The 21,938-nt window shown below is 31.0% G+C and overlaps 1 protein-coding gene and 1 pseudogene across 1 annotated transcript; one reads left to right on the top strand and one right to left on the bottom strand.

Moving 5' to 3' along the window:
- Positions 1 to 4,675: 4,675 nt before the first annotated feature.
- LOC131175462 (uncharacterized) lies at positions 4,676 to 14,147 on the top strand (annotated as a pseudogene).
- A 2,586-nt stretch (positions 14,148 to 16,733) lies between these two features.
- Positions 16,734 to 18,895, bottom strand: LOC110664179 (UV-B-induced protein At3g17800, chloroplastic). The gene is made up of 4 exons (XM_058139561.1): positions 18,731 to 18,895; positions 18,467 to 18,620; positions 17,854 to 18,158; positions 16,734 to 17,768 (listed from the first exon to the last, which is right to left on the bottom strand). Exons 2-4 carry the CDS (start codon positions 18,608 to 18,610, stop codon positions 16,937 to 16,939), a joined length of 1,281 nt encoding a protein of 426 aa, XP_057995544.1. The 5' UTR covers positions 18,611 to 18,620; positions 18,731 to 18,895; the 3' UTR covers positions 16,734 to 16,936.
- Between the last annotated feature and the right edge of the window lie 3,043 nt (positions 18,896 to 21,938).

The following is a 21,938-nucleotide window of genomic DNA, read 5'->3' as shown; positions in this document are numbered from 1 at the left end:
GATTGTGGATGATGTGCACAATAGATAAAAGCAAGCAAAGAAAATGGGTGTAAAGAAGACATGGAGAATATTTAGGTTTTAAACTTTCACATTGGAAATCACATGAAGAATAAAGTTGGTGCTGCATTGTATGCATAAATCAAACTGCATCTAATTAACTGGCCAATGCCACATCATTTCATTGCTTTTCTTTTCTTTTTTGATTGATTCCATATTTGCTCTATGATGTGACTTAAATGGTGGTGTTGTGTTTGTGGGTTGCATATTATGTCCCACTCTCTAATCCTCTTCTTGCCCCAATTCAAAAAGGACTGCACTCTTTCCAATCTCCCATATCTTTATATTTAACTTTTACCTTCTTTGAAACCCTTAAATCATCAATCAGTCAACAATCCCTCTTTTCTTTCATACTCCAATCATTCTCCATAACTAAGCTAATGTGAACATGTTATAGTTTTATCCACCAATCATTGTGTTACAACTAATAATCAAATATTAATAAAAAAATAATTTAATAATTAAATATTTATCTCATAAATTTCATTTACAAAAATTAAAAATATATTTTAATCACTTACTTTTATTTGAAAAATGTAATGGCAATATTATATTTAAAAATATCTCATCACACATTAAAATGTGAAATTAAGTAAACCTTATGATCCTAGATAGCATTAAAATTGAAGAAAAAATTAGATTAATTAAGCATATCAGTAATTTTTTTTTTATAAAAGTTAGAGAAATTAGTTGACTTTAGGTTGGAGGTCAATATAAAGTTTGTTGACTTTTGCTGATAAGTGATTAACTTTAATTTCAGTAATTTGAGTTTGACTAATTATCAAGTCAATATTTAAATATATCTTATGAAAAAAAGAAGTAAAATTATGAGATAAAAAAAAAAGTCATTTTATAGGAGAATTGACCCAAGCCAAACTGTGGGGATGGAACACACAAAGCCCTATTTATCATTAAGTTTTAGATCCTGAAATTACTTTTCTGAATAAAAGCACCATTTTAGATGCCGTTGAGAAAAACAGTTTGAAAAAAAATTATTTTATTATTTTAGTATTTTTATGATTAAAATTGATCAAATTTAATTTTTAATTATTTTTTAACTCTCTCTAACTAGTATATTTAAAAAAGTTATTTTTTCAATAGCAATTTCAACAACAAAATCAAACAGCCCAAAATCACCCTTTAATTAGCTTTTGTATTAAATATTCATTTAATGATTGAAAAGGATTAAAGATGATGTAACATCCTTCAAATAATCTATACAACAATGATCTTGACAAATCACTAATTAAGTCCTTTAAATGCAAATAATGACAGATTGCTATACTTTAAATTTAATTTTTAATTATTTTTTAATACTCTATAGCTATTATATTTAAAAAAAAGTAATTTTCTCAATAGCAATTTCAACAAAATGCCAAACAGGTCCAAAAACACCCTTTAATTAGCTTTTGTATTAAATATTCATTTAATGATTGAAAAGGATTAAAGATGAATTTCATCCTTCAAATAATCTACACAACAATGATCTTGACAAATCACTAATTAAGTCCTTTAAATACAAATAATGACAGATTGCTGTACCTCATAACTTGGTAATACTTGAAAAACACAACTCTTATATTTTAGTTATTGATTAGGCCTAAAAAGGGAAGCAATGAATAAATGAAAGCCTAATATTAATGGCTCAAGTAACTTACAAAAATAAACCATCATCTGAAATGCAAGTTAAATATGAGAAACCTTACCATGTTACCAAACACAGAAGTTCCATACTACAATTATGAAATTAATTAGGGTCTTTTACTCCACCCGTATCGCTTTCTAATTTGTTAGAGAGAGAAAAATCCTCTCAAGTAGGTTGCTTGTTGTTTCTCTCTCGAACTTACCGAGTTCTATTTTTCGTTAGTCCTCCTCTGCCTCCAGATAGGGGAAGGCATCTTTAGGATTCCATTTTGCTATGTTTTCTATGGTTTGTCAGGGTGAGTTAGGGCTCTCTCCCTCCCATCTGGTGTGTTCATAGGATGATTTTGTAGGTTTTTAGTAGCAAATCTCCGATCATACATGTAGAGGGTAATTTAGTGTAGATCTATTAGGAGGAAGCTACTGATTGAAACTTGGCTTGGGTTTGTGGTTTCCTTGTCACTCTTGTTCAATGAAAGACCTTCGCTGGTTGGGAGAAGCTTGATGGTAGGCTTCTTTAGGGATTTGTAGAGCCAGCGTTAAAAGGGTTGCTAGCTTCCCATGGCTGTTGAAATTTCATCTAGAGTTAGGGTTTGATGTTGGGGAGCTGGGCCTTGAATTGAGCTTGAAACTAGGTAGGGGTTTTCTTATTGTAATTCTAGCTGTAAGCCTTGTGTATCTTGACCCTTTGGGTGTGTTTAATGCAATGAATTATGCATTTTAAAAAAAAAATTATAAAATTAATTTCTCCATATGAAGAAAAATAAAGTAACAATAAGACATGATTTCAAAACATTTACCGAATAATTTCTATTAATTATTGCACATATTATTAATAAAATAAATTAAAAAAAAAATTCTATTTTCCTAACATTGTACAAACAATCTTACTAATTCTATAATTATTTATTTTAAATATAAATAAAAAAATTTATTATTCAAAAAGCTATTCCAATGAAAAGAAAAAATTTTATTCTCTTTTATTTTCTTTCTCCACTAAAAAGATTTCCAAGCACAGTGTGTGTATGATTCAAAAATGAGTATTTCTTAAAAACACTGGAAAATACAATTAAAGTGTCAAGATTCTATAGGCGATCATACCAACTAGAGAGAGACACGTGTTAGACGCAGGTTGACTCAAAATTTCTTGTACTGTGATGGGTCCCTATTCTATTGATTTATTAAATACAAAAATTAACTTAAGACTTTTAAAATATTATTTTAAATATTATTAAAAAATATTTAAAATATTATTTTTATATTTTTTATAATATTTTTATTTAATATGTTTAAATAATTTTTTAATAACAACTCTAACGTAAACATCAATTAGATTCTAGGATTTGTCTCTATTATTTCGTTATTTTTTTAATCTTTTCTTTTTTTTATTTTATTAATTAATATAATATATTACTTAGTGCGACAATAGTTGAATTTTTATGATTACTTTTTAATAATATAAATTTAAATAATATATAATTAAATTTATAGTGAATTTAAATTTAAAATTTTATTTTTGGTAATAGGTTTAAATTTTTATATGTTAATTGCCTGTTTTATGAATTTATTTATATAAATATTTAATTAAATATAAAAAATATATATTTTTTATAATAATATTTATAAATTTTTATATATTTTATTTTATATAAAATAAAATTGAAATATTTTATACAATTATTAAAATTTTAAAATATAAATTATTAATAATAAATATTTTTTATATAAATTTTTAATTAAAATATATAAAATTCAATGAATTTAGATATTTTTTAAAATAATAATATTCTAATGACCGGATTCGTATAGTTAAAAATAAATTTTCATTAAGTTTTATGATAGATTTTGATTTAAAAAGTATTAATTAAGTTTGGATTTAGGTGGATTGATTTTCACAATATCCTCTCCGTTGTCATTCATATATCTACTATATTTATTTTTATTTTTAAATAATTTAACAAAACATAATTAATATAATTAAAATAATAAATTTTATTTCATCATTTTTTTTAAATAATTTTAAATTAATAGTACCTAGTTTAAATAATAATAATAACCACAGATAAATATGTGTTAAAACATCATTTCAACTAAATTGAATTGAGTATATTAACTTGAAAGATTAAATATTAAAACGTTTGTTTAAAAAAAAATAATAAAAACTTATATCTTAAAAAGAAAAAGAAAGATGGCTTTTTTTAAAAAATTTATTTTATTAATTGAAAATACAATATAAATTTAAAATACATTTCATCGTGTCGCCCTTTTTTAAATAAGCAATTCCACATTAATCACTTATAAAAATAGTATAAGATGATATTATTACAATTAAAGGAAAAACTACAAACAATATAATTAGAACTCTTAAATATTAAAACAAAAATAAAACGTAAAATTAAGCTAAAAAATATATACAATTTATTTAATAGGTTAGTTCCACATACAAAAATATAAATATAAATATAAATTAAAGGATAAATATAAGTGAATTGATTATGATAATAATTTAACTAATTAATTGGATATATAAAATAATTTAATTATTTATAAAAATTTATATTAATAAAAGGTAACTTAACCAATATTTCTTTCAAATTTAATAAAATGTATCCTTAAGATTGTCCAAAACTTAATTTTGATATATAAAATTGGCTAATAATATTAGTATTTGCTTGAAAAATGATGTGTTTGGCTACATCTTAAAAAATATGAGTGTGTTAAATATTGAATATATTAATTATATCTCTCTAATTACTTTTAAATAATTATAAAAACTTAATTAGAGTAAACCCGGCTTATTAAAAATCCCATTCTAGATTAAACAGTAACAATAACAAAAAAAAGTTATATTAATTACTGATAATTTAAGTAAAAAATTTAAAAATAATTAATAAATAAATTAATTATTTCTGTGTAAACATTTTTCATCTTTCAAATTAAAGCACAGCTCCCAACTAAAAATAACAGAAACTCCAAAATCATGTCTTCTGGTTGCACAAGCAGTATTCCGATTGGGACAGAGACTCGAAAAGAAACGTAAACACGTCATTTTTAATTATTTTTTTGGGTTGTGGGTTCTTCTATCGCTTGCGCTTTCTGTTTATGGTCTGTCCTACTGCAAGTGCTCCACCCATCTCAACTCTATCATTTGGCCACAATTCTCACCCGAAAACCTTCCCCTCTTCTTCTTCTCAGAAGAATTCCACTCTTACACCTCAAAACGTCATTGATTCTTAGTAGAAAACCACCACCTTCTTCATTCATGGCAATGGAGCAGTCTGCAGCTTCCTCGTCCTTGATTCTAACGTCCGGTGCCAGTGGGAGGGTTAATCCGTTGTTTTCGGTTCGAGCGTTAAAAATTTTGTTATTACTGATAAACGCTGTCGTTCTGCTACTGCTGCTCCCCTTCCGTGGCCCGAGACGGACGGTGCACATTAGTTCATCGATGGACAAGCCTAAGGATTTTGGCAAGTTACAGGAGTGTGGGCCTCAGAGGAAGATGGTACGGGTCCCAGCGACGATAGTGCCTTGGAAGAGTAGCGCATGGCGGCGGATCAAGAGGTGGCGGCCAGGAGGGCCCTCGCAATCCGGCGGGTGTTACAGGATGATGCCCGAATTCGGTGAGGGAGTTTTCGCTGTTTGTTACTGCCACAGGAGACACCACTTTTACCCAGTTGTGGACCCCTGTTTCTGTCATAATCAGGTATTAATTTCAATTTTATTTTTATTCAATAATATATGCTCATTCCTCGTTCAATTTATAGATTTTGTTTGTTTTGTGTCTCATTATGATCACTAATCAGCATTTAATATTTGATGTCCTTACATTTATTCCCATTTTTGTGTTTGATTATCTTCCAAATATTTAATATGATAAATGGATTAAAAGAGAATTTAATATTGACAACTTACAGTTAAATTGATTGCTTAAAGTTGAAAAGGGAAATTTTCCAAAGAAAATAAGCTGATCGACACTTCAAATGAACGCGTATCCCATTTTCTTGTTTAGCGTAGGTGGTTTAGCTATGCCATCATTTGGACATGACATTTTCTTTCACTTTGGTACAACGAATGTGTAGATAGTTCATCTGCTTATTCTTCTTGTTCATATTGCTTCTTAAATTTGAATATTACAATTCGCAGAGGTTGTTTTTAAAATCTGTAATATTTTTTCTTCACTTTGAATGTTGATGCAACTACACGAACGGATGCATTTCCAATGGCACTGATCGCTTATTAGGCAAATTCTTGCACATCCAGCATCATTACTACCACCTTTTGTTAGAATCTGTGAACTGCTATTTCCCAAGGGAATAATACCCTCTGCGCTAACCGTTCTAATAATTCCCTATGCATGGATTGTATCCGATGGATTGTGACACTGAAGTAAAGCTATTACTATCTCATCCATGACTGTTTTTCAATATCTCTATCACCTGGTCCCCTCCCTTATCTCATATGCATAATAGTGCAGTGGTTTGTGAAATGCTACTGTTTTGCCGTACTCTGCTTTTTTATGTATATGTCCAAGACCGTCTCGCATTATATCTGGCATACCTATCAGTTGGCACACAATTCTAAAATGTTATTGGTTTATACTTTGAATAACATTCCACTGCCATGATAAAAATTTTAAAAAACAACTCTGATAAATAAAGACAATTAATGGATCCACTTGCTATCAGTCTTGTTCAGTATGGAGGGGAAACAAGTTTGTCATGGGCAGAGCGTCAGGTCTCAGTCATTATTGCTGTCTTCAATTAAGTAGCTGATTTGAGATCTTGATGAAAGAAATTTAAGACGTTATAGGAAAGTAGATCTGAGGACTTCTGAATTTTTAAGATTATGGTGATCCGTGCTGGACTTGGTGTATTATGGTATTGGGGATTTGGTTTTGAAAATACGTGGGGAAAATGAATTAAAAGAAAAGGCTTAACCATCTTACAATATTAATTGAATAATCATACTTAATTCTTAGCTTTTATCTTGTCGTTTCAATACATGTATTTTTTAATGTTCATGGAAAATGGTAATATCTTGTTAAAAACTGAAAGTGTATGCTTGTTCTTGTCTGATGTAAAATGTAGACTGGTTAGTGACCAGATTTCTTGCATTTGATTTAAAATATAAGGCTCAATGTTATTCCTTAGATTAATTATAAATATGTTTCCAGTTTAAAGAAACGTGTGCTGAAAATTATTTGTTATATAACTATCTTCAGAAGTTATCAAAACCTTATTTTGAAGGGCTAACCTTTATTTGGTCAACAATTTAATCATACACCTTTTAAAATGGAACATGAACATAATAAGCGAAATGAGATTGACTTTTAATCTTACGAAAATACATTTTCATGATTTTTTTTTTTTTTAAATTCACAGTGATTATCAATTACTTGGAGGCCTGCTATTTGATGTCTAATTATTTTCAAATTTGCATACTTCTGATTTCTATAATGTATCCCCTAATTTTAGTTGTTTTGGATCGATAGATATTCACCTTTCTCCCTTCCTTTATATTTTGACTTTAGAAGTGTTTGTTGACTAGTGTTGCCATGATTCTTGGCCTAAATGAACACAGGTTTGTAATTTGCAACTAATGGTGTTTGCTAGTCAAGTTCAATTGACATGAGTTTGATGATTTTGTCACAGTTTCATTATTTACAACAGCGGCAGATACAGTGATTTTGCAAAGCAGCTGAATGCTCATGGGTTTAAGGTCTATGGAATGGATTGGATTGGTAAGCTCCATGCACTATTTTGAAATCATTGTTATCAGGTTTCTTTTTCATAATGAGCCAAACTAATCTCCATCCACTTAATTGAGAATGCTGTCCTGAACTTTGACAATCAAGGTTCCAGTAATTATGTTGTTTCAATTTTCCATGACTTTTCTATTTTCTAACAATTATTAGTACCATATCAGGGATTAGAAGTGAAATGAAGATATACTGCATTCACATTTCACTCGTGACAATCCTCTAGGTGTCTTTATCTGTTTGATTGACAATTTAGCCAGAAAATGATAGAAGTGGGCTGCAGTTGTGGCCATGTGCCTAGAAAATATATGCTACATTGATATTCTTAGTTGGGAATACTAAGGTAGAATGTATTGATTGATGGGCAGTCTTCCTGCCAAAAGCAACAGCACCATTTTTAAATGTAAGGAACACAATGGCCTTATTGTTCTCTTATATTTGGCCTCATGCAACTCCCGTAATCTCACCCATATTATAAATTTAGGGGCCAAGAATGGTGAATCTATGCCATATCAATGCACAGGAGTCATAGTAGTTCAGAGTAAAGGGGCAGAAAACGAAAACAAAAAAAAGGGGAGGAGGTGAGTGAAGAGGAAAAGTAGAATTATTTAATCCAAACATTCCGACACATCCATGCAAAGTCAAACACATGTGTACAAAAAAATTCAAAGCAAATCTTTCTCAATAAAGGGGGATTGTAACCATATGCAGCTTTAAAACCTCTGATGTTTACATTTTTGAAGTGTTGGGGTTTATGTTCCTGAACTGCTAACTGCACCATATTCAAATTTTAAGGTGGAACTTTGTTTGATGAATATTAATTTGATTTCACAAACTTAATATACGTTAAAACTGCAAGAACAAGTTCCTCAGACTTGGTAAACCTCAGGAACATTTTCAGTTTTCAATGCTTTCTTGGTGGCCATCACAAATACGCTAACATGAGCATTATACTTGCTATGTGTTTTCACTTGCATTATCAAGATAGTGATCAAGAATAGCATTTCTTAACTTTCATGTGAGAAACAAAAATGGGGAAAAAATTTGCATAACATAGAGCAAAGAAGTGGATGCACTTGAATGTTTTTTCCTTCTAAAAATTTCATCTTAAACCACTTTCAGTGACTAGGGTAGAATGTAAGATCTAACAAGAAGGCGATGATGATAATAGTAGTAATAAAAATAATGAATCTGTTATATAATCCTTGCATTCATGCTTTGTTTCTCTAAGTGTTTCGCGAATTAGAGATTGCTGTTCTTCACCAATGCATCTATATTTGGATGTTGCAGGGATTGAGATGTCCATTGGTGCGAAAAAGTAACTTGTGAAGCTTCTCTTAATAAATAAGCATATTATTTGCATGTATTTTGTCTGACCTTGCTTATCTAAAATTGCAGAGGTTGAATGATCTGAAATAAGAGAAGGCCTCATTTCCCCATCGTCCCATGCCCCCTGCCCGCAACCCCCCCCCAACCCCTCCCCCCCCCCGCCCCGCCAACACCACACACCCCCCAACCCTTAGCTGATGGATACTCCATTTGGTAATTTTAGTTTCCCTTGCCCCTCCCCCTTGGCCATTGCCCCTCCTTTTCCTCTCTCTCCCTCTCTCTGGAGTCAAAATTTTAAGAATACAAGAGTTGGCCTAAAAACTGAACTTCCCTATGTGCATCCTGACACAGACCTTCAGTTGGGAGACTACCTAGTTTTTCTTATACCAGTGAAGTTATATTTTTACATCTGATTTAAGTTCTGGTCCTGGAAATGACTTGTGAAATATTGATCCTGAAAATAACTTCTGAAGTATTACATTTCTCCATTGCCACATTTGTAGTTTTCAGTTATATGCTTTCATTTTCTTTTGTTTACATGTTGTGTTACTGTATTCTTTCTTCCAATAAAATGAGATTACTTTGGTCATTTTTGTGCTTCTCTCCCTGTTGCTTTGTGGTATTTACTTGAGCTACTTATTTGGTATCTTCCAGTTATGCAGTCCAAATTTCTGTTATCTTACATATACATTTTCTTCTGTTGTTCCTTCTTTTATACTAGGACATGGCGGGAGTGATGGCCTACATGCATATGTTCATTCTCCTGATTATGCTGTCAGTGATTTTGTATGTTTTTTTATTTTCATTTAGAAGATAAAGATGAGATTTGTTTTGTGTTTAATAATTCTAAGTGTATTCATCTTTTTTTTTTCAACTGTGGATAGAAATCATTTCTTGATAAAGTTTTAGGAGATAATCCTGGGCTTCCATGATTTTGCTTTGGACACTCAACAGGAGCAGCCATTGTCCTGAAGGTAAGGTTGGAATGTAATTATGGGTTTCTTTATAATTTGAGGGCGTTTGATTGTTTAATGAAGGTGCAAATGCTTGCTTCTATTCTCATTATGTGACATAGAATCCGATAGTTATTTTCACTTCTACTACATGAGCAATTGCAGGCGATGCTGGATCCAAAAGTGGATGCCCATGTAGCTGGTGCAGTATTGACTTCCCCCACAGTAGGAGTTCAGCCATCCCATCCTATTTTTGGGGTAAGAATCCTTTTCCTTTGTAAATTCATTTATATCTCGCCTTCAAATCCAAAAGGTTATAGAAGAATTTTTTTTTTTAATGCCAAAATGTGTATACATGCAATTGATGAGCTGGATCTTCTGTAAATTTATTATATCCTTATTTTCTTCACCCTGGGTACTAGCTCCAATTGTCTCAGTCTTGTTGCCAAGGTTGCAACCTAGTGCTGCAAACAAGAAGGGCATGCCAGTTTCTCGGGATCGAGAGGCACTAATAGCCAAGTATTCAGAACCGCTAGTGTACACTGGTTCCATTAGAGTAAGAACTGGGTATGAGATTCTCCAAATTTCAAACTACTTGCAGCAAAATTTCAAACTTCACAAAAACCATATGACGAAGCGTCCTCAACTGACAAACCATCAAATTATTGGAAGGATTATTACATGATCTCCTATTGGAACCAGAAGGACAAGATATTGTGAATGACATAATTGAGTGGTTGCATTGTAGGGTATAAGGTTTGGTCGTGCAACAAAAGTAAGTATTGGATATTTAGCCAATAACTGCAAGATCCTTAAGGAATAGAAGATTGCATTATGTCATCTACAAGGGATTTGCTGCTTGAATGAAGCTTTCTAATTAAGTAGGCCAGAAGTTGTGCTGCTGAATAAGATTCATCATTTTTATGTTGAAAGCTGGACCATTTTGCTTTTTGATTAATTGTAATGATATTTGAGTGCCAACAAGCAGTGATGTGAACTGCCTTCTAATTTGCTCTCTGATTGTAGTAAACTAAGAAAGGTAAATATGAGAAAACTAGCAAGATGCCTGTGCTCTCTGATTCATCTAGTAAACTAAGATCACCAATTTCTTCATATTCCAGGAATTTCCTGCTGAACAAGTACCAGAAGAAAGGAAGTTTCAGCTGCAGAAGTATCAGCGTGTATACAAAATTGGTATACCAGGAATTTACAATTACGCTGAGAACCGTCGTGATATACCTCAATTGATTTATCCTTTGCTTGATTGGATGAGTTGCACTCAACAGCTCCACAAGGTGAGATTAACCAATTCCCTGGAAATTTTTCTTCTCAAGACTCAATACTTGAGACTTGCAAATATTACACTATCCTTAAGGCTTTAAATCAATAAAAAATTGGAATTTTCTTTAAAAAATAAAAAATTTTCAAACAAAATTCAACGGTTAAATTTAATCAAAATCAACCGTGGGTTCTGTTTGAATGTACTTGATAGCAATCCATCCCAATTGTATGAACTCAATCCATTATTTTTTTGGACCTTATTCGTACATAAGCCTATTAATATGACAGTATAAGTTAAATTTATAATGATAACCACAATGACTAATAAGTAGTGGAGCAGTAGAGCTTAATTTGAGTGACCCACTAATGAAGACTTGAAAATAATATCCATATATCAATGTTTAAAGAAAATAAATATTCAAGTGGTAACCTTATTAGCATAGAGAAACATGAAATTAGAATAGGATTAAAAAAAAAAATGCATCCATATAAATAAAATCTTATAAAGAAAATTTAAATTTAAATAAAAGAGAAAAACTTTCCTGACACGAAATGAAATAAAATAAAATAAAATAAAATAAAATCAATATGTTTATATAAATATAATAAAGTTGGTTTTACAATAAATTTTATCAAAAAGTGACAAGTGGCATTTCAGTAAATTTTTTTCATATTTGTTAATTTTACCCTTATTTTCCTAATAATTTTACAAAATCAATTAATGATAGATCTATCAGACATTTAATAATAAAAAAAAATTATGATAATAGTTATAATTTAATTAATAATAAGAAAACTAAGAGTCATAATAATAATAATAATTATTATTATGATAATAGCTATAATTTAATTAATACTAAAAAAACTAAAAGTCATAGTTATAAACTATATAAATTAATATCACATATCAAAAATTAAATTAATCACCTTCCTAAAACATACAATGCCTAATCAATATTTTTTCTCAAACTTATTAAATAATATTTTAGTAACCCAGACTTTAAAAAAAATAAAAACAATCTACACAAATGCAATTAAGATAATTTTTGCCTTATTAAATTATGTATTCACAGTTTTTTTATAATTTTTTATAAGTATAAATATATTTAAAAAGTTATATCTCTATATTTTTATTCAATTAAATAATATATTAAAATTATTAAATTTGCACAATGCGCTGGTAAAAGCCTAGTTATATATTAAAGTGTGATTATCAAAAATATATAATTTAATCAAATGTTTGGGATATATGAGAAACTATAAACTATTAACTACCGATTATCAGAAATATACATATAAATTGAAGAGACATCATATCAATGAGTAACACATATGCCAAGCCATTTACATAAAAATTTCAATCAGAAAATTCGACCCTGTTACCCAACTTTGAAGGAATGAATCAAATATTTAACTTTAACCGCTTGATTTGAAGTGAAGGACAAAATTAGCACAAGTGACGTCAATATCCAGTCCAATCGCATCTCTCAGAGCTTGGGTCTGACATATGTTCTATGAGCGTATTCGCATATCCCTCTCTGCAAATTGGAATCTGTGTGCCCACCCTTTCTCTTCTTCCTCTGTCAACCGCCCTTCGTTTCTGTCTGCCATTTCTCATGCATTGCATTCTCTTCGAAGGTTTTCTTTCTAGGGGTAGGCTTATAATATCTCTATATTATTTATTATATAAACACAATTCTCTCTTGATGCTATGCTAGGAGCGCAGCAGCTAGCCATGGCATGCCTCTATAGCAGCAAGTCATCATTTGTGGTCACATTCTGCCTTGTTTTAACCTTCATGCTCTCTTCCTCATCATTTGCTCATGCTCATGATGAGCTTCGATGATTTCAACACCCTCCAAAAAATCTTGATGGTTCTCTTAGCTTCTTGGTCCTCGGGGATTGGGGTAGAAGAGGTGCTTTCAACCAGTCTGTTGTGAATGCTAATTGAAATTATTTTTGGGTTAATTAACAGAATTGGCTGAAATATTCTTTATGGACACCACTCCTTTTGTGAATGCCTACTTCATTAATGAAAGAGGGCCATTGTTACGACTAGCGAGACATCTGCTCTCGCAAGGCCTACGTTTCAAACCTGATCAAGGTATAATTACTTTTTATTTTCAATTAATGTACTAATTTTAATGTAAAATAAATATTAATTATGATAAAATTTATGTAAAATCTATCATATTCAATCATTACAATAATAATTATATGTAATAATGAAAATTTATGTGAACTTTCTGAATAGGATCAACAATTGGCATTGAGGGAGTCACATGCCAAGTGGAAGATCGTCATTGGTCATCATGCAATAAGAAGCATTAGGCATCATGGTGATACCCATGAACTGGTAGATAAGCTTCTTCCTATACTCAGGGCTAACAAATATTGATTTTTACATGAATGGACATGACCATTGCCTTGAACATATTAGTGATACAATTAGGTAAGAAAAACACCAATTTTAAAGTTTTTTTTTTTTATTTTTGGGAATAAAAACTAGTAAAAATCTGTGGCAGTCCAATTCAATTTCTGACAAGTGGAGCAGGGTCTGAAGCTTGGAAGGGACCTTAAAGAATTGAACAGAAAAGGTCTTAAATTTTTCTATGATGGCCAAGGTTTTATGGCAGTGCAATTAACTCAAACTGAAGCAGAGGTTGCATTCTATGATGTTTTTGGTAATATGTTGCATAGATGGACCACAACCAAGTTGCTTTACCAATCACTCTGAGGATTTAGACATTGTAACCCAATTTGTGTTAGTGGGGATTAAAGCTGTTATAATGGCGGAATCTTGAAGAACAATTTGTGGCGGCGGCGGATACGGTGGTTCTTGTGGGGTTGCGTTGGAGTTAAAGAAATACTTCCTCATAATGCTGTATGTAATTGTCAATTTGACTAAAAGTTGAAAAGGGAATTAGAATTGGAAAATTGAAACCAATATTTTGAGGTTTTGATTTTCTGTGTATTCAAATTAGATTCCAATTACTCCTACCCTAATTTCTAGAAAAAAAGTAAGTTTTACAGATGTGGGATTCATCAAGATGAAATTGATGTCTAATACTACAATACTAGGGAGTGAGATATTTTTTTATAATTTATACTATTTACCTTGTTCTTTCCTTTGCTTTTCTTGGTTCTTGCTCTTTAGCTTCCGGAAGTATAGCAATGACAGAATATATTTGTGTTCAATAAGGGTTCTTTTTTTTTTTTTTTTTTTTTTTGAGGGATTAAAAAGCTACTGATGCCAAGGTTCAAGTGCCACCAATGGATGTACTAGAACTAACAACGATCATTAATAGTAATGGATTGGCTATATTAGGCCATTGCTTTAATTACAAAGAATTCACGAGATTTACCTGAAAACGCACTATTGTAGGATCTGGTATACTTAAATGATGCATGCTGACAAGATATGATAATACACAGGAATTCTTGATGCAATTTATAACTCAATAGACATCAGTAAAACCTATGAGCGTGTTGAATGGGGATACTTCTATCACATGTTGTCTTCTTTTGGATTCCACCAATGCTGGGTGAGATGGATCATGGACTGTGTTACTATTGTATCTTATTCGGTGCAAGTGAATGGGCATAAGATAGATTTCATCTTACCTTCGAGGGGTTTAAAACGAGGAGACCCACTTCTTCCTTGTAGGGCCTGAAAATATCCAGACACTGTACTACTCTCACACATCTCTTGTTTGCAGATAATTCAATTTCCTATTTGAAAGCTTCATCCAAAGAAGCATAGATGATCCATTGGATCATGCAAACTTATGTATCTGCTAGTAGCCAAATCATAATTGCTACCATTCTTCGGATTTAAAAGCAGGAGGTTCCGGATAAATTTCTTGGCCTTCTTGCAGAAATCCAAGAAGCAAGCTTCTCAGCCATCCTAGACAAAATAGCTCATCAAAGTTCAAGTTGGAAAGAGCAGCTATTGTCTAAGGGAGGGAAGGAGGTGCTTATCAAAGCAGTCACATCTGCTATTCCAATTTACGCTATGTCCGCTTTTAGACTTTCTTCTTCACCTTTGCAAGGCCATTAACTCTTTGATATCTTATTTTTGGTGGGGTCAACACATAAATAAGAGGAAGATTCATTGGATAGCATGGTCCAAGCTTTATGAGCCTAAAGCCAGAGGAGGGTTGGGTTTTAAAGACTTGAGTGCTTTAATATGGCCCTTCTTGCTAAGCAGGGGTGGAGAATTTTGATAAAATATGATTCTTTACCGTCTAGATTGCTTAAAGGGAAATACTTTCCCTATACAAATTTTATGCGAGTTCGCTTAGATAGTAGGCCATCTTAGGGATGGCAAAGCATCCTTAGGGCCGAACAAATCCTTCTTAAGGGTACAAGATGGCAAGTAGACGAGGGGGATTCGATCTTATGCAAAGAGGATAATTGGATCCAGATATCCTTTCCTTCAAGGCCTAGAGTTAAAATGAATTATAACCCTCGAATTGTTTGGGTTAGACAGTTAGTTTATTGATGAGCACTCTCATTCTTAGAACTCTAGAATCCTTTATGAGAATTTTAAAGAAGAGAAGGTTAATAAGATTTTAGCAATCCCTTTGGGTATGTTTCACCAAAAGGAAAAGCTTGTATTGAACTTTGACAGAAAAGGCAAGTATTTTGTAAAATCTAGCTATTATAGAGCTAATGACATATAAAAATCTATAGTTCCATTCTTAAGAAATGTATTTGGTCCTAGCTCTCCATTCTCCTCAAAATCTTTTTGGAAGAGTATTTAGAAAATATCCTTGCCACATAAGCTATTAATTTTCTTATGGACACTGTTAAAAGGGAAATTGCCCTCCAATGAAGCGTTGCATCGTCGAATGAGCCATTTTAACTCGGAGTGTAATTTTTGTGGAGAAGTAGAAGGCATTTTTATATTTTTTTTGTCTTTTCTTCTTTTTTTTTTTTTTTTTTTTTTCGCTATTTTTTCTTTTTATTTTTTTGTGTTTTTTTTTTTTTTTTTTTTTTTTTTTTTTTTTTTTTTTTTTTATTTTTTTTTTTTTTTTTTTATTTTTTTATTTTTTTTTATTTTTTTTTTTTTTTTTTTTTTTTTTTTTTTTTCGTGGTTATCAATGCTATTAAGCATTCAGTGGTGCTTTTGGATATCCAACAAGTTATTCATGATGTTAGACAATTATCCTTGACTTTCACTAGCATCGCTTTCTCCCATGTTAAGAGAACCTGTAATTTAGCAACACATGCTTTAGCCACCAAGTTTCTTCATGATTCTCATTTTTCTTGTAATATGGTGGCGGAGCAAATATTTATTTTTGGCTCATTGCCAGTTTAATATTTATAAATCAACACCTTTTGATTAAAAAAAAAATCATGATTACAGCCTCTCCGACCACTATCAAATAACCCCAAAGGATATGATGAGAACACATATGATAGATTCATGGAAGAGTTACAATTATACATGTTGAATTTATGACCAAATCTTGTAGTTTTCTTCCATTTTCATTCAAGGTTGGACTTCATTCTAGAGCTTTCTCATTTCTTTCCTGGTTCATTCCAATTTACTCGTATCTTACACTAATTTTATGCTTTCCCTTGTAGCATATATTTATGATTTTTTGAGTTCAATATGGCAACCACAAACCTTTATTGATCATAACCTCGCAATATGAAAGACAGTCCAAGCATATGCATATATAACAATAATTATGAAAGAGGATAGATTCAAGTAGTAAAATGAATTTTCATATAGCTCCATCTCAGAGTGCAAATGAAAACAAGATATTTCAGTATCAAAGCTATGTACAGAAATATCAGTACAATAACTAGAATGTTACCACCAAATTTACTCAATTAAGACATTTAAATTCGGTTAGTAGTACATTAGCCACCAATTTGCTTTATCAGGATTCCATGCAACCATTACTCAGTTCATAACAAAATGGTTCCTCGAATCCACATAACTCTCAACATCCCAAAGGAAAGAACCAAAAGTCACAGCCTCCAAAACAAGTCTCCTCAAACCACCAAAGCTGAGCTTGATAAGTTCATCCTTGGAAGAATCAACGGTCCCTTGAGGAGTAATGACAATTTCTGGTCTTCCAAACAAGGCCTCTGTGTGCTTCTCAATGATACTAACTGCCTCCTTGGATCTTATTGTAGCATATCTTTGAAGTGTCTCTCCATCTAAGGACATCACATAACTCCGAAGTCTGGTGGACTTTATGCCATCACCAAATCCCCCTGGACTGATGATACCACCAGACCAGGCTTCTGGGTGGGATGACACAGTTTGAAAGGCATCTTCCCCTCCACTAGATTTCATATCCTGCCTCGCAGCTTCTTGAACATTACTATCTCCCTCATCCACTAAATTAGGAAGGATTTTCATTGTCTTCTCAAGCTGAAACCTCTGATCAACGCGCTTGAGGAAATATCCATACATCACAGATGCTGCATAGACCTGTCCAACCCTTAATTTGCTTATCTGTGCTACCGTAGTTGAATCTGCTATCTTGTTTCCCAAAATGAGAGCTAGGTGGTTCTGAATCATCTCATATGCTTCAGGAGAGTGAAGTTGCTCAAGCTTCTCATCTTGACTCGGCCACCTATCCACTTGACCAGATGGGTCAGCGGAAGAAGGGGCCATTGTGGGTATCAGTGAAACATTAGCATCCATAAATTTCTGTACAATCAAGGCATACAATATCTCTTCGAGAGCTTTTCTCCTTTCATTAGCCTTCACCTCAGCGATTCTCCTAAAAATTCCAAAAACCCATTATTAAATTCTCAGCCCAAAATGTATCAAACACTTATTCATGTCAAAAAAATTATGCAACTTACCTATACAATACTAAGTCAGTGCCAGTAACAGAAGGCTCTTCCTTCTCTTTATCCGCATCACGGTCAGTTTGAAGTTGTTCAAGCTGTTGTTCAACTGCTGCTGGCACAAGATGTGGATGACTCATCAAGATTTGAGACAAGAACTGCCCAATGGGAGACTCCAACTGAAGCGGTGCTATTGGAGCTAATGAGCCAGAAGAATCTGAAGCCGGTGACGATGATGACGCTCTCACTATTGCACATCTCCTCCTTCCAAAACCCACTCTTCTATGCCCTGATTTTCCATATGAAACTGAAGTACAATGCTGTAATCCATTTAAAAAAAAAAAATTAAGTATCAAGCACCTTCTGAGCATATAACACCTACCATTTACGTTTTACAGAATCAACAACTACAGTAATTGACATGAAATTCCAACTTTCCTAAACAAGTATGGAATCAAAATTTTCACAAAAGATAAAAGCTTTTCAACCGAACCCCCTAAACCCACAGATAACTTTCAAGAGCCAAAATAAAATTTTCAAAAAGCCTAAACCCAAATAGACCAAAAAAAATTTTATAAAAAAAAAAATCATTAAAAAAATTAAGGAAGGAAAAAATAAATCAGCGTACCTTATTAGCTGGGAAGTGATATTTGGTAGAAAAACGAACAAAATCAGGACCATTGGCGGCGAGAAACAATGATCCCCGAACAGAACTCGAAGGTTTATACATCCCAATGGGAGATCGAACAACAGCTGCTGTAGCTGCTTCCATCTTCACTTCTCTGCAAACACCCCCACCCAAATATCAATAAGAAAGGATTTTTCGATGACTAAATTAAAAAATTAACAAAACAAAACAATTGAAGCAGAAATTAACAAGAAATGGTGATACCAATAGGACTCTAGCTCTAGGCAACGGAGAAAAGATTCTTTGAGAAGAGAGGTATGAGAGACGGTCGGATCCGTAACTAAGAGGAGAGGATTTTATGTGGTGTGCTTGGTAGGCTCTGAGTCTGAGATGGTGGGCGGATTTCTATGGCTGCTACTACGAAATTCATTCTTTATATTCTCATCTTCCAGAAATGGGTCGCACTTGTATGCGACGATACGCAAAATAAAGCCCTTTGAATTTCACTTAATTACGTCATTGCCACGCCGTCCAAAGATTTTCGGGGTAAGTATCACATACTGCACTTAAAATTATTTTTATAAACGCCACAAAACGTTAATTTCTTCCGTAAGATTTGTTAAATTTTAATTTAATTTTATAAAAATTATTATAATTAAAAATTTTTAAATTAACTTACGATATGTTATTTTATAAATAAAATTATTTTATTTTATTAATTTTTAAAAAATAAAAAAAAAGATATAATCTGTTATTTTTTTAATATGAAACTCCTCTTATTTTTTATTTTTTTTTAATAATTGACAAATTAATTGATTAACTTAAAAATTTTATTTACGATTATAGTAATTTTTATAAAATTAAATTAAAATTTAATAAATTTTATTATAAAAATTAAAATTTTATAATTTTTTTAAAGGCATTTATAAAATTAAATAATTATCTGTAATAATTATCTAAGATTTTTAAATTAATATTTCACATAATTTGGCTTTTATCACTAAACAGAAAAAGGTTTTATAAATTACTAGAACTTCTTTTTTAAGATTTGAAAATTCTGAATTTGTATTTAAAAAATTAAATATTAAACTGGTAAATTGAAAATATTTCTTTTAAATAGCTATAAGTTTCTTTACAAATATTTTTATTTTTTAAATAAAAAAAATTAGTAAAAAAAATATTTTTAATAAAGCTTATTTTACTATATCTTCTCCTAAATTTTTATTATTTTATAGCGTGGAATTTTGACTTATCATTGATTATTGAACTTAATTAGATTTAAATAACTCAATCTTTTACAAGAAATTCTCAACTTACTAATTCTTTATTATTATTATTATTATTATTATTATTATTATAGAAATAAAAATTTAATGAATTTTTTAAAAATAAACTACATGTGATTAATTAGCTTAAAAAATTAATTTGTTGTCGCTATGAGTTGTTAAGTACCCTCTTTTTTTAATTTCCATCTTATGTTTTCAAAATTCATAAATATTTAATACATAATGTTACCAAAACCCCACATGCTTATGTGTGGAAATCTGCAATTAAAAATCTTATCATTTAACATATTAAAATATAAATCAAACAATTATTAGTTTAAAAATTTGTACACACCACAGTTAATCAAGTACTTATAAAAATTATTATATTTAATTTTAAATTTTATTATTATTATTATTATTATTATTATTATTATTATTATTATTATCTTCATCCGAATCACTCTTAAATTTAATTAAAAATTTATTATAATTATCTAAAATAGTCTTAAATTTAATTTTTATTATTTGAATAATATCTAAATTATTTGAATTTTATTTATTTAAATATAATATAAAATATTTATATATTTAATTAATTATTTATATAATTAACTTTTTATAACTAATATTTAATATATAAAAGTTAAATTTAATCAGAATATGTAATAATATTAAATCTAATTAAATATTATTTAAACTTATCTAGATATGATTTGATTATATTGTATACTTGAAAATACATGATGAAACATATGAAAAATAAAATAAAATTATACTAATATTAAACACGTTTTCTTGGTACTGTGATTAAAATAAGAAATATATAATTACATATATAAATAATTACGTGTGAAAGCAATGAACATGTATTGCACGAGGAGAAAAGGACTGTTTAGTAATTTTAAAAAGATTTTTTTGGATCTCCTTGTCGAGTTAAAGGTTCGGGAGATCTCTGGGTCGCAAAATGGAGCCCATAGAAGTCCAAGTGTGCAAACCTTAACCTTCGCCTTCGCCTTCGCCTGTGCTTGTGGCCCTCCTCAGATCTTCGTATTTTTTATTTAAACAGTCTACGCGTCACCATGTCACTGGTACCTCATTTTGTGGCCTATATATTTCCTCTTTTTCTTTTCCAAAATTAATTTTAACATTTTAATTTTAATAAAAAATTAATTTCAATTAATTTAATTTAGTTAAATTTTTTAATTTGATAAATCAATTTTTATTTTAATAAATAATTATAATTAATTTATTATTTAGAAATACTCAACTCAACTCAACTCAATTCAACTTTTATCTCAAAAATTTGAGATCGACTATATGTATTCATTTTCTCCACTCTAAATGATTTTGAGTTAAATTCTCAGAAATGTGTAATGTTTCTAGGTCATGTTGTACTAGTCTCTTTCAAGTCAATTTAGGTCTACCCATTTTTTCTTTCTATCATCTAACCTAATATGCTCTATTTGTCTAACTGGAGCCTCCGTATGTTTACGTTTCACATGACCAAACTACCTCAATCTTCCTTCTCTCAACTTATCCTCAATTGACACCACTCCTACCTTTTCTCTAATACTCTCATTACGGACTTTATCTAGTCTAGTATGGCCACTTATCCACCTTAACATTCTCATCTCCGCAACTCTTATCTTAGACGCATATGACTCCTTCAGTGCTCAATACTCACTACCATATAACATAGACAGTCTTATGGTTATAAGGTAAAATTTTCCTTTCAACTTTTGGGAATCTTGTGATCACATAAAACTCCCGTAGCACGTCTCTACTTCAACCATCCGGCTTTAATCCTATGACTAACATCCTCCTCATATCCCCCATCTACTTTAAGGACTACCATATTTAAAATGATTACTTTAGGACAATACCACTCTATCCAAACTAATTCCTTCCCTATCACCAATTTGGCCTTCACTGAACTTGTAATGCATGTATTCTGTCTTCGTTCTACTTAACTTAAAGCCCTTTGACTCTAGAGTACTTCTCCAAAGCTCTAGCTTTCTATTGACTCCTTGTCGCGTCTCATCTATCAGAACAATATCATCCGCAAATATCATGCACCAAGGAATACTCTCTTATATATGTTTCGTCAATTCATCTAAAACTAATGTAAAAAGGTAAGGGCTTATAGCTGATCATTGGTGTAATCCAATTGAGATCGAAAAATCTCTTGTGTCCCCTCCCACTGT

This window comes from Hevea brasiliensis, chromosome 17 (genome assembly GCF_030052815.1).
Source record: "Hevea brasiliensis isolate MT/VB/25A 57/8 chromosome 17, ASM3005281v1, whole genome shotgun sequence".
NCBI lineage: Eukaryota > Viridiplantae > Streptophyta > Magnoliopsida > Malpighiales > Euphorbiaceae > Hevea > Hevea brasiliensis.
This window is presented reverse-complemented; position numbering and strand designations above follow the sequence as displayed.

What these genes read in the sequence shown, in the direction of transcription:
- LOC110664179 (XM_058139561.1), bottom strand. Translation starts at nt 18,610, where the DNA reads ATGGAAGCAGCTACAGCAGCTGTTGTTCGATCTCCCATTGGGATGTAT. An exon ending in ATCACTTCCCAGCTAATAAG is followed by an intron (nt 18,159 to 18,466) that starts GTACGCTGATTT and finishes AATGGATTACAG; the next exon opens with CATTGTACTTCAGTTTCATA. An exon ending in ACTGACTTAGTATTGTATAG is followed by an intron (nt 17,769 to 17,853) that starts GTAAGTTGCATA and finishes TGGAATTTTTAG; the next exon opens with GAGAATCGCTGAGGTGAAGG.